Here is a 14326-nt window from a genome sequence, read left to right on the forward strand (position 1 = left end):
GTTAGATTTCGTTCCTAAGTAAAAAACTGGCTTTTTGGAAGCGATTTTGATAAAATGTAGAATTAAAAACTTGTAAATAGGGTGAGTAAAAAACAAAAATTATCTGTAGGCATTTTTTATTAACATATCAAAATATATACTTACAGATTATTTTATATACATGATGAGGATTTATAATAACACTTTTCGAGAGGTAAAGCGGTAATAAATGATAATATTTTAAGTACATAATAAAAAGATTACAAGTTCCTATATAGGTATTGTGTAATATTTATTATTGGACTGATACATACAGTGAAAAAAATTTACATTAGACTTTCGAGTATATTATAATCATTTTAGCATGCAATAAAAAATACAAACAGTTAAAAATCAATGTCATTAACATATTGTTTTTAATAATATTTTAAATATTTTTCTTTTCAAGAAACCTATTTTTGCCAAAAAAAAAAATTGGAATTATGTAATATTATTTATTTATTTTACACTATTTATAAAAACAATCAATATACAATCAACAAATTAAACAATCAGACAATCAGTGTGAATATTCGAGAAATATTTTACATATTATGAAAAAAGTAATAATGATTCAATATTAAAATAAATAAAATTATTTTATCACTTATCAAATCTTTAATTAAAAAAGAATTGGCACGTAGATTAAGTAAATATCATTAATACTACAAAATAAATATACATAAAAAAAAAAAAAATGCAAAAAGACACACTCTATTCCAAAATCAAACATTTGTTCATGTTTAAAATTTAACCCTTATTACAACGGCATTAAGCTGAGTTTCAATTTATTTGTATCTATATTATCTATCAAAAGGAATTTCATATTTAGAAAAGGATACTATAATTTTTTTGTAACGCGCTACAGAATGGCACTATTGTGTTCGTCACAATACAATAGGTTAAGCAATATATTTGACAATAAAAGATCCAATATGGTATGTTATATAGGTCACACCTGAACAATTTTTTCGGCAAGGAAATTCAACGATTGGTTCTTTTATGTATATTATTATACAGGATAATATCGAAATTGTTAGCATCCTTTTAAAATAATGTTATTTTAATGAATCTAAATAATTCTCACATAGTAACATATGTTGATAAGATTTTGAGCCTCCCATACTAACACTTAGTATGGGGATAAAAACTTATTCGACGTTTTTGAATTTTTGAGTTTTTGTCCTAATAATGTTCCACATTTTAATGTAATAACTACTTGTTCAACGTACATGTAATTTGGTCGTAAAAGCTCGAATAGTTTGGAGATTTTTAGTCCTGAGCGACTGTAACGCGAGCGCAAGCCTCATTGCGCGCCATGACTAAACTAGTCGAGATTTCTCGACTAAATTACACGTAAGTGAAAGCGGTATTTATTACATCCAAATGTAATGTGTTTTCAAGAATCTTTTAATAATAAAATGTTCTACATGTGTACATTATCAGTTTTACATACGGCGTGCAGCTAACAACTGGGATTTCACCCTGTATAACTTTGTAAAGGCAGACAAATGCGTTTCAACTTCCCATAACTCAATATAACAACCCATACGTCCACTGCTGGGACAGATTACCCCATAAGAGGGTAATAACTTATAGCTGGACAGGCGCATACGCAACCATACAAAAAGCGAATCCTGTATTTTCCATCACAGCCACAAGAGCTCCAATTCTTCATACTTTCAGCAGATTTCTTTTACATTCAAGTCACTGTGTGGTTCATAATTCCTGCCGACATGTTACTGCAGTTGTAATTGTTTAATTATTAGGGACGAGTAATATCGGTACCGATTTGATATCTATATATTGGATTTCTCTGATGGCGAAAAAAAGGTCATCACCTAATGCCAGCACTAGTTGGATACTATATACATTTTGATCAGGTTCTTTTTTTTTATACAACTTAGAATGGCAAACAAGCTGACGGCCCACCTGATGGAAAGTGGTAACCGTCGCCTATAGACATGAGCAGTACCATGGACATAACAGAGTATACTGTTTCGCCCATGATACCCCCCATGCGTTGCCATTCCTGAGGACTCAGATGTTATTCCTCTATACCCAGTAAATTCTCGCCATATCCTATCCTTCAAACTGAAACACAGCCATGCAAACACAACTGCTTCACGATAGAAACAAGAATGGGACAGAGGTACCCAAGCAATCGGCTTTTGTACAAAGTCTCAAATGATATTATGTATTGGACATCCGAAATTTAATATATCCATCATTGGTCAATATACAGATATATAGATAACTATAATACGAGTATATAGATACTGCTATATATTATTCACCCCTAAAGCAATTTTGCATTTACCTATTGATATTAAATATTTTATATTGATATTGTAACTACTTCGTTGAGATGACATACTTAAAAGGACAAGGAAATATCCGTGCTAACGAACGTTTTTTTTTTTTTTTTTTTTTTTTTTTTTTTTTTTTTTTTTTTTTTTTTTATAGAACTTAGAATGGCAAACAAGCTGACGGCCCACCTGATGGAAAGTGGTAACCGTCGCCTATACACATGAGCAGTACCGTGGACATAACAGAGTATACTGTTTCGCCCATGATACCCCCCATGCGTTGCCATTCCTGAGGACTTAGGTGTTATTCCTCTGTACCCAGTAAATTCACGCCATATCCCACCCTTCAAACCGAAACACAGCCATGCAAACACAACTGCTTCACGGTTGAAACACGAATGGGACAGAGGTACCCAAGCAATCGACTTTTGTACAAAGTCTCCCTCTGGTAAACGTCATAGGTCAGTTCAGTGACGTCACATCCAATTCGGTCATACTTTTCAATCGTCTCAAAATAAATTCTTAACTCAACCGATTACATTATTTTTATATATTTATCACAACCGTCATGACCCTTAGTCGTCCTAAAGCAACATTTTTTATAACACTTACAAAAAAAAATATTACAAATGATAAGCGGGCGAATAATAAAGATCAAATCATTATTGTCGGACGAGTAAGGAATAAGAATGGGTCAAGTTAGGAAAAATATTTGTCGTATCACAACATAATCGGAGCACAATTCAAGTATTTCTCTTTATGTTAAATTTATACATAGCATATGAAGTTAATCTTGACAAGTTTCATTATCGAAATAAATTTAGGTACATACTTAAATAAAAAACATGAATATTTAATACTTTTTTTTTGCATTCCATAAAGTTCTCAAAACCATTGATCATATTTTTGATCACTTAGACGTTCTCTCTGACCTGGTGGCACTATCTAAAGCACCCAGTCAATTCAGAAAAGATAATTTCCGGGAATCGAACCCGTGACCTCATCTTACATGTTAATTGACACTTTTGTAATAATTACCATTATGGAGTCTATTGGGAGCTGCAGATATTCATTTACTAAAATTCCGAAATAAAGACTTATTATGATTGTTCACCAAATATGCCATGTATAAAGATATACAATGCTAACCATGGCATCTAACACCGGGAGTGTCACTTAAAATCAGAGAAATAAGGATGTGAGGAGATATATTTAAAGTTACATTTTTACATAATTATAATACACTCCGTTTAGCTTATAATACGCATTATTATCAAATTATATTTGATTAATTTGGCCTTTAGGACTACTCTACAACGACCAGAGCCTATAATTATATTTCAACAAAGACTGAGAATTTTCTATTCGTCCAATTTCAATGAAACATACTTGAATTTTTAGTCGAAAGACTAAAGTTTAGTAAAGACTTTGTTTATAAGAACTATACTTCCTTCAAATCTATTTTAAGTAATGCAATGTTTTGTTACTTTCTCTCAAATTGAAAATTTAGCTGCAATAATGAAAAAGACAAAACACTTCAATTACTAAAAATTGGTTTTTGAAACGTTTTTATGAATAAAAGGGGGAAAAAATTATAAACTATTTTTAAGCACAACAAACGTCCACAAAGAAATGTTTAGAATCTATTACCAGTTTACTAGATACCCATTCTGATCTTATAGATAAATGAAATTAGCGTTAGATACGATTTCGTTAATGCACACACATGAGAAAAAGCCAGATAATGAATTACGGTATCGTTCTCTCATGCACGCGGTAGCGAGTACTGGCTGATTTACGAAATTAGGAATTATTTTGGGAAAGTTAATCTACACTATACTAATTGCCTATTGTTTCATATTATTTCGTTTAATTCTCCTATAATGAATTCCATTCAGGGTCGGATTAACCACGTTGGCGCCCTTAGGCTATTGGCAACACTGCCTAATGGATAATCCAGTCATAATTCTATTGGTACTGAAGGTTGATCACCAGTAACAATGGTTTTAAAATTGATAAATTTTATTCTTACTAGTAATGCTGTTCTCATAATGTTGAAATATAATTATGCTATGGCCATTTCAGTGACAACAATGAAACAGGTTGGAACGGCTATTTTGCAGACTTCATAAAATTGTTCATTTCATATAACCCGAAACGAGAATTAGTGCCACACCAATTTTCTAATCCTCAAGCTAAGACACTCTGAGGAACTAGTCAACTAATATCTAGAGGCATAACCTAGTTCACCCAGACACGAGGCAATTGCCTCTGCCGAGAATTAAACCAGGGACCTCATTGATGCAAAGTAACATGTCTCTGAGCTGCAGAGGTCGTCGATGAGACTGCAATGGTGCGTTCATATTCGTTTTCTCGTATTAAGCATGAGATGCAATCGTTAAATTTTATATATGGTTATACGAAATGAACCATAATATGTTACGCATATAGTCGCTATTACAACGCCCGTTCTACATTAGCATGCTAACCGCTTTACCGGCTGGTGATATACTTGGGCTCCATGTGGCCGGTGTCGCCGAGGACTCGGAGGACCACGTTCCCGTTGGGTAGAATCGACACCCACGTTATTGAACCGTGGTTCAGTGATATCCGGAGCCAGCCCTCGGGAGGGAACTGAAGGGCTCTGGAACGAAATTTAGTAAATTGTGATGTAAATTTAACTACTAATAATATAAATGTTGAAGTTTCTAAATATGTTTGTATGTTTTTTTCTCAATTAATGTTTGAATGGATTGGATATAAATTTGATACATGAGTAGACTTTATATCCTAACTTATAATATATATGATGCTTTATATATTGTTGTATGTGGGTAAAGCCGCGGGAATTAGCTAAGTATATAGATAGATAGGTACTCTTTACTGTTTCCTCCAAAAGATTACAATAGTAAACTTATTGCATATACAAACAATTACAAGAAACTATGACCGTAAGAAAACAATGGGCGGCCTTATCGCTAAGAGCGATGTCTTCTAAGCAACCTTTGGATGGAGAAGAGTAATTATAAACAGTTTGACCGGAGACACGAAAATGATATTTTTTTTAAATACTACTAAAGATATCTCCTACAATAATGTGAATATATAAATGTACATTTTAACTTAATAATAAATACGTAAATAAATACATATACACACATGTTTGTAATAGGTGTTACTGGTTTGTCTCGTTACATACGTGTAAATGTACGATTCAGCTAATAGTTCTCGTCATAAAGGCTAGCGCCACTTGGCTAATATAATAGTAAATATTATCATTATCATTTCAGCCTTTAACTGTCCACTGCTGAACAGAAGCCTCCTTCTTGGAAGTTTTGCCAGTAGTTGCCACGTTTATCAGGTCGATTGGCAACCGCTATTAGGCTTTGGAGATGTTTTAAGAGGGATGCTGCTGCTCATCCCTCGCCTTCTTTCAGTCGCTTCTTACGATACCCACGGGAAAGGAAGGGGTGACCTATTCTATGCCGGGACCACATGGTGATAAATGTTATACTCACTTGCAAACAAAATATCTGATGACATTCGCGTGGCAGACCAGTATCGTGTAGGTGTCGTTGGTCTGCTCAGGTGGCGCCCTGTAGAAATATCTCCGGAACGCGGCCTCTATCCGAGCACTGTCCTGGAAAAACTGCTAAGGATGCCAAACCATACTGCATTACTATACTGGCCAGTATTGCAATAACAAGATATGGAACTACTACAAAAAACTATTATTGCTTTAAATTGAAAATTAAATATACAAAGCAAAAAATATAAATTAATTAGAATGAGCTCTAGATAGTTCCATATTTAAATAAAAAAAAAAGGAAATAAGTACTATAATAACAAATTAGAAATGTAGCTTATTTCTAATCTTAATATGTGAGAATTTAATTGAGTATTATATTAGTTTGTCACTGTATTGTCAGAGAGCAAGTATAGTATATGGAACTTATATAAAGTCTTTTAAAACAAGTTTGGGATACCTGTATGTTAGATCTATATTTAGTAGTAGACAATGAATAACTGAAATTATAAAGTTTAAAATGGTTACGTCAACTGATGATGATGATGATATGTTTATAACACTATGTGTATTTATTTAAATGTACTATGTCAAAAAATGTACATATGTACACAGTTGTTAAAAGTCATGATCAGCTAACACCATGCACATTTGATATTCAAGTAATTGTTTAGTGTAATTAATTTTGTTAGATTTTTTTTAACATTTTACTTTTTAATTTGTCCTCAAGAATCCCAATGCATTACAATAGGCATCATGATATATTTAGTGATATCCTTAGTAATGTTAAGACAATGATTAGGCAATGATCTATAATAGTGTCACCATCAGTACACCATTCTCAGTGTAATTTATTTTTATAAAATATTCTAATAAATGTATTTATGACAAATTAGTTTGACAAAGCTTGTATGGAGACATTCCCTATAAGGCTGGTATAGTCACTCAGGTGTACTGATGCCCCAACAAAAATTAAAACAAAAAATTATGCTTAATTATATTATAAGAATTCTACTGTTATATAATACACAATATTTTCCAGAATGTATAAAATTTTTTAACATGCCTTAATAACTTACTTTTGCTTCTGGTCTCCAATGCCCTACTGGTGGTTCAGGGGGTATTGGAGCACCCTCTTCAATTAATTGACAGTCTTTAATCTCTAAATTTTTGTCTAAATGCTTGGCAATAATGGCCGCCGTCTCCTGCGCCCGAGTCATTGTGGATTGGACCAATAAATCCCATTTGATGTCGAGACAGGCAAGCCTTTGTCCTGTCAGGTCGGCTTGTGTTCTACCTGAAATTATTTAAATTTGAAGCAAGGAATGTGGATAACAATAAGCAACAGATCATTTATGTAATTGAGAATGAAATATGGTAAATATTTTTATTTGCTTTTATGCAAAAGTACATAATAGTAGGCTATTTATTAAAGGTAATTCTTTATTGTACACAAAATATAATGTTAACCACAAATAATTTGAAACATAGTGTACAAAGTGGAGCTTATCTCTAATAAAAGATTTCTTCCAGCAAACCATTTCTATATAGGTAGATCTTTTTTTTATACCATGAAGGTAGCAAATAAGTATACAGCCCATTTGATGGTGAACAGTCACTGTAGCCTATGGAAGCCTGCACTACTAGTCACATGCATATCGTTGACCTTGTAGAAACCTTAATATACCCTTTTTGAAGAATATCTATGGGCAAGGCAATAATTTGTTTTCAATTACTTTTATAGAGAAAACATAGACAATTGTTTTCTTAATTACTATAGAAAAATATTTTCCACTATCTTAAAAATACATATAAAATCATAAATGGAAATGGTTTTAGGCAGTTCAAACCATGGAAAACAAATCTAGCAAACAGTATAAGCAGATAAAGTAATTTTGTTTAAAACCTTTGCTGATATTTAAATCTATATATAGTTACAAATATTGTAACATTTAATTACTTAAATTGTGGGAACATTAAATAATTCGTGTACAAATCCTTACCCAAGTCAGTAAGTGTTCTTTCTTTATCTGTGACCCCTTCTATATTGTATTGTCCATGTCTGATAAGAAACAAATGACGAACAGCTTTGCTCTTTTTCGCCTTTTCAATTTGTTCATTGTATCTATTCTCCTCTTCTGGCTTGTCATTTTTTTTGGGCTTTACTATTGATTCTGGTTCCCGGCTGTGGCAAACAAATTAGTTAATTTAATATATTCTAATTAGATACTTAAAATATTATTATAAGATATAATTAGATAATTATAAATAATAAATATATAGCATCTAATGTTTTACCCAGCTAGGTATTATTTTAAGGAAGCCCATATCACTGGTTAGTTCACTAATTTTGTTTAATTCTGCTACCATTAGTTTAGTGTCAAATGGCTATCACTAGGCTCTGGGCAGTGACCTCTTAATTTGCCTAAAAGTGCCTCATGTAGAATTAAAATATGTGTTGTAAAATGTGTGTTAACGGAATGCCAGTCAGATTGTAGAACCTCTGGTCATAACAATAGTAGTTAGTTATTGAGTGTTGGCATTCACACACATACTAATGGAAGTGGAATTAAATAAAAAAATTATAATCAACTAACCAGTATATAATTATATATTAAGAAGGTACCAGTATATATTAAAAGGAATTAATAATAAAAAAAAGGTAGTGGGTAAGAAACTTAAAAAAAGAAATTGTAAAAATTTTACTTCAAATGACAATAATGCCATCAAAACAACAAAACACATCACTTATACAGAACATAGGGTCCTTGGCTAACATTAAAGGCAGTTATAGTTTTGAATTTTTAGTTGAGTTTGGTGTTTATGACTTCAGAGTTTTTTTTTCATTGTTGTTTTTATATGTTAGGCAGTAAATCAATAAAAATGACCCACTTCTTAATTATATACATAAAAAGGGGTAAATAAATTACTGTATAGAACATTTTTTTTAATATATTGAATTATAACCTAATAACCTAATTAAACATATGGATGGCCTCCTTTTATATTTAAATGTTGCGTACTACTTACTGGTCCCAATTCTTCTCCCATTTAACACTTGGTGTAAAATTAGTAGTCCACGAATTGTGCACGTCGAATTTTCTCTCATTTCTTCCGCTATTTACATGATAATATGCTAAACCGCCACCAACAGCACCTAAACTCAATAAAGCAATTTTGTTGAAACGGGAAAACGACGCCATTATTTAACAAATGAAAATAGTCCAGTCGGAAAATGAATACATTTACATACAAAGGGTTCTTTATAAATCGAAAATATGAAAGAAAATCTATTATTAAAAAGAATAAAACATAACCTCTCAATAAGTAAGGTACAATAAGATTTGACAGTTAATTCTATGATACTGACAGTAGTTACAGGTGACAGTGACAGCTAGTTTAAAAAAGAACGTGCTAAGTAAGACTGATTCGAATACTTAGTCTAATAGTGAAAGAAAGTTTTTTTTTAATAAAATAGAATGATGACCACGCTTGTGCAGGGGAAAAAGATTGTTTGTAATGGGATCTAACAGCCACATTGCTAGCAATATATCCTAATAGGTTGACCTCCATGCGATTCTTCCTGGAAACCATCATGGTTAATTGTCGATGAATTCGTTATGATGGGCCAACTGACCTGTCCTTTCATTCTCACCTATCATCCCTAATTGATATTCTACTAGCGTATACCGTATAGATGAATACACTTGGAATTCACCTCTATGGTTTCCAGGGGGAAGTTGACTTGATGTATACTGGGTATATTGTAAGCAAAGGGTCTGGTAGTCCGCATTACTAGCAAAATCCCTTCTCCACGGAGGGAAAAGTAAGGAGAAATTATATAAGGAAACAGTAGCAAGTGTCCAGCTAAGCTGTAAATAATAGTTCTAAATCCCTTCAGAATAGCGCTAGAGTATCAAGACTGAATTAAATTAATTTACCAGGTTTTGATGTAATGAAGTGCACTAGTTGAAAATTTAATATTTACTATTAGATTTACTATTTAGATTATTTATTTTAGTCGCGATTTCGTCTACGTGGCCGGGATATGTTTACTGAGCGGGATAAAAAGTAGCCTATACCTATTCTTCTCTATTTAAATAATATGTACGTACCAAACTTCCTTAAATTTCATTGTGATTAAATAAACCGTTAAGGTGTTATAAAGTAATAAACAAACTCAAATGCACATTTATAATATGAGTATTTTTTTTAATTAGAATGGCGACACAGTGCGATTTCAGAAGAGTTTCCTCCCGCAAACACAGCTTGTGGAATGGTCTTCCTACCGAGGCTTTCCCTAGAGACTATAGCATGGGGTTCTTCAAAAAGGGAGTATTAAGATTTCTTAAGGGTCGCCAACGTGTGCGTAACATCTCTGGTGTTACAGGCGTCCATAGGCTACGGTAACTCCGTATACCATCAGACGGGCCGTATGCTTGTTTGCTACTATAGTCGTATAAAAATATGTTAATAATTGATGCATATTTAATTTGCTTATAATCACTTGGTACATTTGATTGAACAGTGAAACTGCGTGCTTTATTTTGCGCCCTTTGTATTTTTATTGTTCAAATTCATCGCCAATCTCCATTGAAATTATTCATGTTTATTAACAACAGCTACCATTTCTATCAAATAAATATAATTCCAAATTATATATATATATATATATATATATATATATATATATATATATATATATATATATATATATATATATATATATATATATATATATATATATATATATATATATATACAAATAAATATAAGTTCATAAAGATAAAAGATGCTCCTTAAGTCTATTTTTAAAAATATTTTAACGGGTTAAAAATGTCATGTATTTGTCATCATTTCGTGATGACCTACTTCCACCTTTATTTTTCTATCATACATACATTTGTACTTAAATATTCAAATCGTTTTTCTACATGTGTGACAAAATATGTACATACTTATCATAAAACATTTGTTGATCATATTTTTAGGGTTCCGTAACAAAATACTTAACATTATATTGTTTTATGAGTAACTGATCCTGGAAATTTTGGATTCCTATATTTCGTATCCATTTTTTTAATCGGGATAAAACTGTCTTATCTCCCTGCCAAAGTTTTTTGAATAAATTTGTACAGCTCATTACCTTAATTATAATAATAGTTTTTATATTATGCGATAGTAGTTGAATAAAGCATCTGTCATACAATTGTTACAATAACATATATAACAATAACTAAGTTACTTTCTATAAGTGAAAGTTTAAAGTAAATTTTTAAAATTGGTTAAGTTTCTTTTTTGAGTACATCTAGTAAAAAAAAAAAAAATATACGGGCAATTAAAAAAACAAAAACAAGCTTTGGTTTTGTTTTTATAAAAAATCTACTGAACCATACACCATATTTTATGCATCGTACTATGAGCTTGTTTTTTTTTATTTTTTGGTATTGCGACAAAATAGTTTTTAAAACAAGATTGTTCACTTAGTGATATTCGTTGTGTCTTTAGCTACAGTAGGTAACCTTCTATATTTCATCACATTAATAATAATTTATGCAGATTGCTGCTAAACAATTTAGATTTATTTGTGCTTAAGTTAATAAAAATTGTGGGTTTTAATTAAAAAAAAAATAATAAACTAGATAATTAATAAGAAATGTGAATATAGGTAAGTAAAGATATTTATTATTATTATAGACTACCGGTATCCCGTGGCTTTACCCTCGTGTACAAAATATCCTGTGTATTAAGTTAGAATTTTAATTAGAATATAACGTATTCGTGTAACAAATTTAATTCAAATCCATTCAGCACGTCCACTATATATTATCTCAATTATTATTTTATTATATTATTAGGTTATGGAATCCATCATTAACCGTCAACTGCTCCGGTACCTAGAAGAGCACCAGCTGATCTGTGATCGCCAGTACGGCTTTCGACAGGGACGTTCGGCCGGTGATCTTTTAGCTTACTTAACACACCGATGGGCAGTGGCAATCGAGAGTAAGGGAGAGGCCTTAGCAGTTAGTCTGGATATCGCGAAGGCCTTTGATCGGGTGTGGCATAGAGCGCTGCTTTCAAAGCTACCTTCATTTGGGTTGCCTGCGAGACTGTGCATTTGGGTCGCCAGTTTTCTCAAGGAACGTAGCATTAAGGTCGTAGTCGACGGAGCATGCTCTGATTTAAAACCTTTGAATGCTGGTGTCCCGCAAGGCTGTGTACTATCTCCGACTCTGTTTCTTCTGCATATCAATGATATGTTACAGATAAGTAATATTCATTGCTATGCAGACGACAGTACAGGAGATACATTATATACCGGTCATGCAAAGATCTCGCGGGCACATACCGATGAGTGTCGGAATAGACTTGTGTCTGAAATCGAAACTTCACTCCATCAAGTTTCGATCTGGGGTGAACAAAATCTTGTCCAATTTAACCCCAAAAAGACACAAGTCTGCGCGTTTACCGCAAAAAAGACGCCGTTTGTCGTATCTCCTCACTTTCAGGGCACTTCCCTTGATAAAAAGTCGAGTCTAGGAATTCTGGGCGTTGATATATCTTGCGACGTCCAGTTTTGCGGTCATCTGGAGGAGAAGGCTAAGATAGCTTCCAAAAAGTTAGGAGTGCTCAATAGGGTGAGACGATATTTCATGCCAGAACACCGCCTGAAATTATATAAAGCCCAAGTCAGGCCGCATATGGAATACTGTTCTCACCTGTGGGCAGGAGCGCCACAGTACCAACTCCTTCCGTTAGACCGCATTCAAAGTCGGGCGGCTCGAATTATCGATAGTCAACGCCTTACTGTCCGACTTGATCCACTGAAACTGCGCAGGGATGTTGCATCTCTGTGCATCTTCTACCGAATTTATCATGGGGAGTGTTCTGAGGAATTGTTCGGATTGATACCTGCTGCTGATTTTCACCACCGTACAACCCGCCACAAACTAAAGTTTCATCCCAATCATCTGGACGAGTGGCGGTCTTCCACCGTGCGTTTTTCCACGCACAACCATTCTTTGGAATCAACTTCCAGCAGCAGTATTTCCGAACCGATACGACAACATAACCTTCAAGAAAAGAGTATATTCCTTTTTAAAAGGCCGGCAGCACACCTGCAATGCCGCTGGTGTTGTGGGTGATCATGGGCGGCGGTAGTCACTTACCATCAGGTGAGCCGCATGCTCGTTTGCCCCCTGTGTTGTAAAAAAAAAAAAATATTATATTTAAACATTTAATGGACCAAAAATTTCCAAAATAAAAATTATTATTATTATTATAACACGTAATACAATATGTTTTTATATTTATCCATATTACAAAAAGTTTTGGCTTATAATTTTACGACCGGCCGCCTGCCTGACATCAACCCTCTTTGGGAGGTTTTTTATATATTAATTTTCTTAATTTAAGTATATATCTTTCTTCTTTTTCTAACATGCCACTTTTTCTGTTGCTCCTTCTCTTATTGTTAGTCTTACTTTTCTATAATATACTGCAGCTGTCCAATGCTTTATTTTCTAACTTTACATCAAATGATGTTAATATTGGTAGAACAAATAGAATACAGGTGGGCCGTATGCTTGTTTGTTACCTCAGTGGTATAAAAAAAAACAAAGAAAATTATTTCGGGTACAGGGAGAAAGGGAGTGGAGGTATTGTTAATAATCCAGACTACCAGTCCCATTGCTAGCAATATACCTTGACAGAATGACCTCCACGCGGTTCCACCCTGGATACCACCGTGCTAATTTCTAGGCATATTCATCACGAATAGCTAACTGACCTGCCTTTTCATTCTCATTTAACACTGGTGCCCTGCCAGCGTATATCGTAAACGCAGGCGGGGTTACCATTTCATTATCATTTATTAAAAAAAAGGGTATTATTATGTTATATTATTAGGTTATATTATGTTCACCACAATGGTGTTGCCGTTGTGGTAAATCTTAGTCCTGGGGGGAAAGTGATTGTTAGTAATGGAGACTAAGAATCCCATTGCTAGCAATATACCCAACCAGGTCGACCTCCTCGCGTTTCCCCTTGGAAACTATCATGGTTAATTCCTAATGAATTCATCATAACTGGCCTGTTTTTTTTTTGGCCTGTATTATTGAAAATTCTGTTTACTCGCGCGAATTCAAATCACTAGTTTCAATATTTCACTTTGGTAGATTCTTGTTATCGAGGTAACAATTGAGTTTAAAATTCAAGGAATTGATAATTCAATTAGTTATTTTTTTACCATGATACATGATAATCTTGTCGATTTTCATGATATCATTATAAAGAGTTTTTGAGAATGTATTTTATTAAAATTAACTAAATTATTTTTGGTAAAAATATATTGTACAAATCTTTAAAAGTTAGATTCCTAAATTAAGCCGTCTGAGATATGAACACGTTTTCACAATCTCGTAATTTATAACTTTAAAAGAGTCTACTTGGGCTTCAATTAAATTACGAC

At 33.0% G+C, this 14326-nt stretch overlaps 1 protein-coding gene across 3 annotated transcripts; it reads right to left on the reverse strand.

The window, feature by feature from the left end:
• Positions 1–488: 488 nt before the first annotated feature.
• On the reverse strand, positions 489–9203 carry LOC113522062 (serine/threonine-protein phosphatase Pgam5, mitochondrial). 3 transcript variants are annotated; one of them, XM_026907743.3, is made up of 5 exons: positions 8884–9203; positions 7857–8038; positions 6933–7150; positions 5846–5967; positions 489–4971 (listed from the first exon to the last, which is right to left on the reverse strand). In XM_026907743.3, the coding sequence occupies exons 1-5, from the start codon at positions 9054–9056 to the stop codon at positions 4821–4823; spliced, it is 846 nt and encodes a 281-aa protein (XP_026763544.2). In that variant the 5' UTR covers positions 9057–9203; the 3' UTR covers positions 489–4820. The 3 variants fall into 3 exon arrangements, with proteins under 3 accessions (XP_026763544.2, XP_026763542.2, XP_026763541.2); XM_026907741.3 differs by having other exon boundaries at positions 5846–5976; XM_026907740.3 differs by having other exon boundaries at positions 5846–5979.
• Between the last annotated feature and the right edge of the window lie 5123 nt (positions 9204–14326).

This window comes from Galleria mellonella, unplaced genomic scaffold, assembly GCF_026898425.1.
Source record: "Galleria mellonella isolate WM207_F2 unplaced genomic scaffold, CSIRO_AGI_GalMel_v1 utg312, whole genome shotgun sequence".
Taxonomy (NCBI): Eukaryota; Metazoa; Arthropoda; class Insecta; order Lepidoptera; family Pyralidae; genus Galleria; species Galleria mellonella.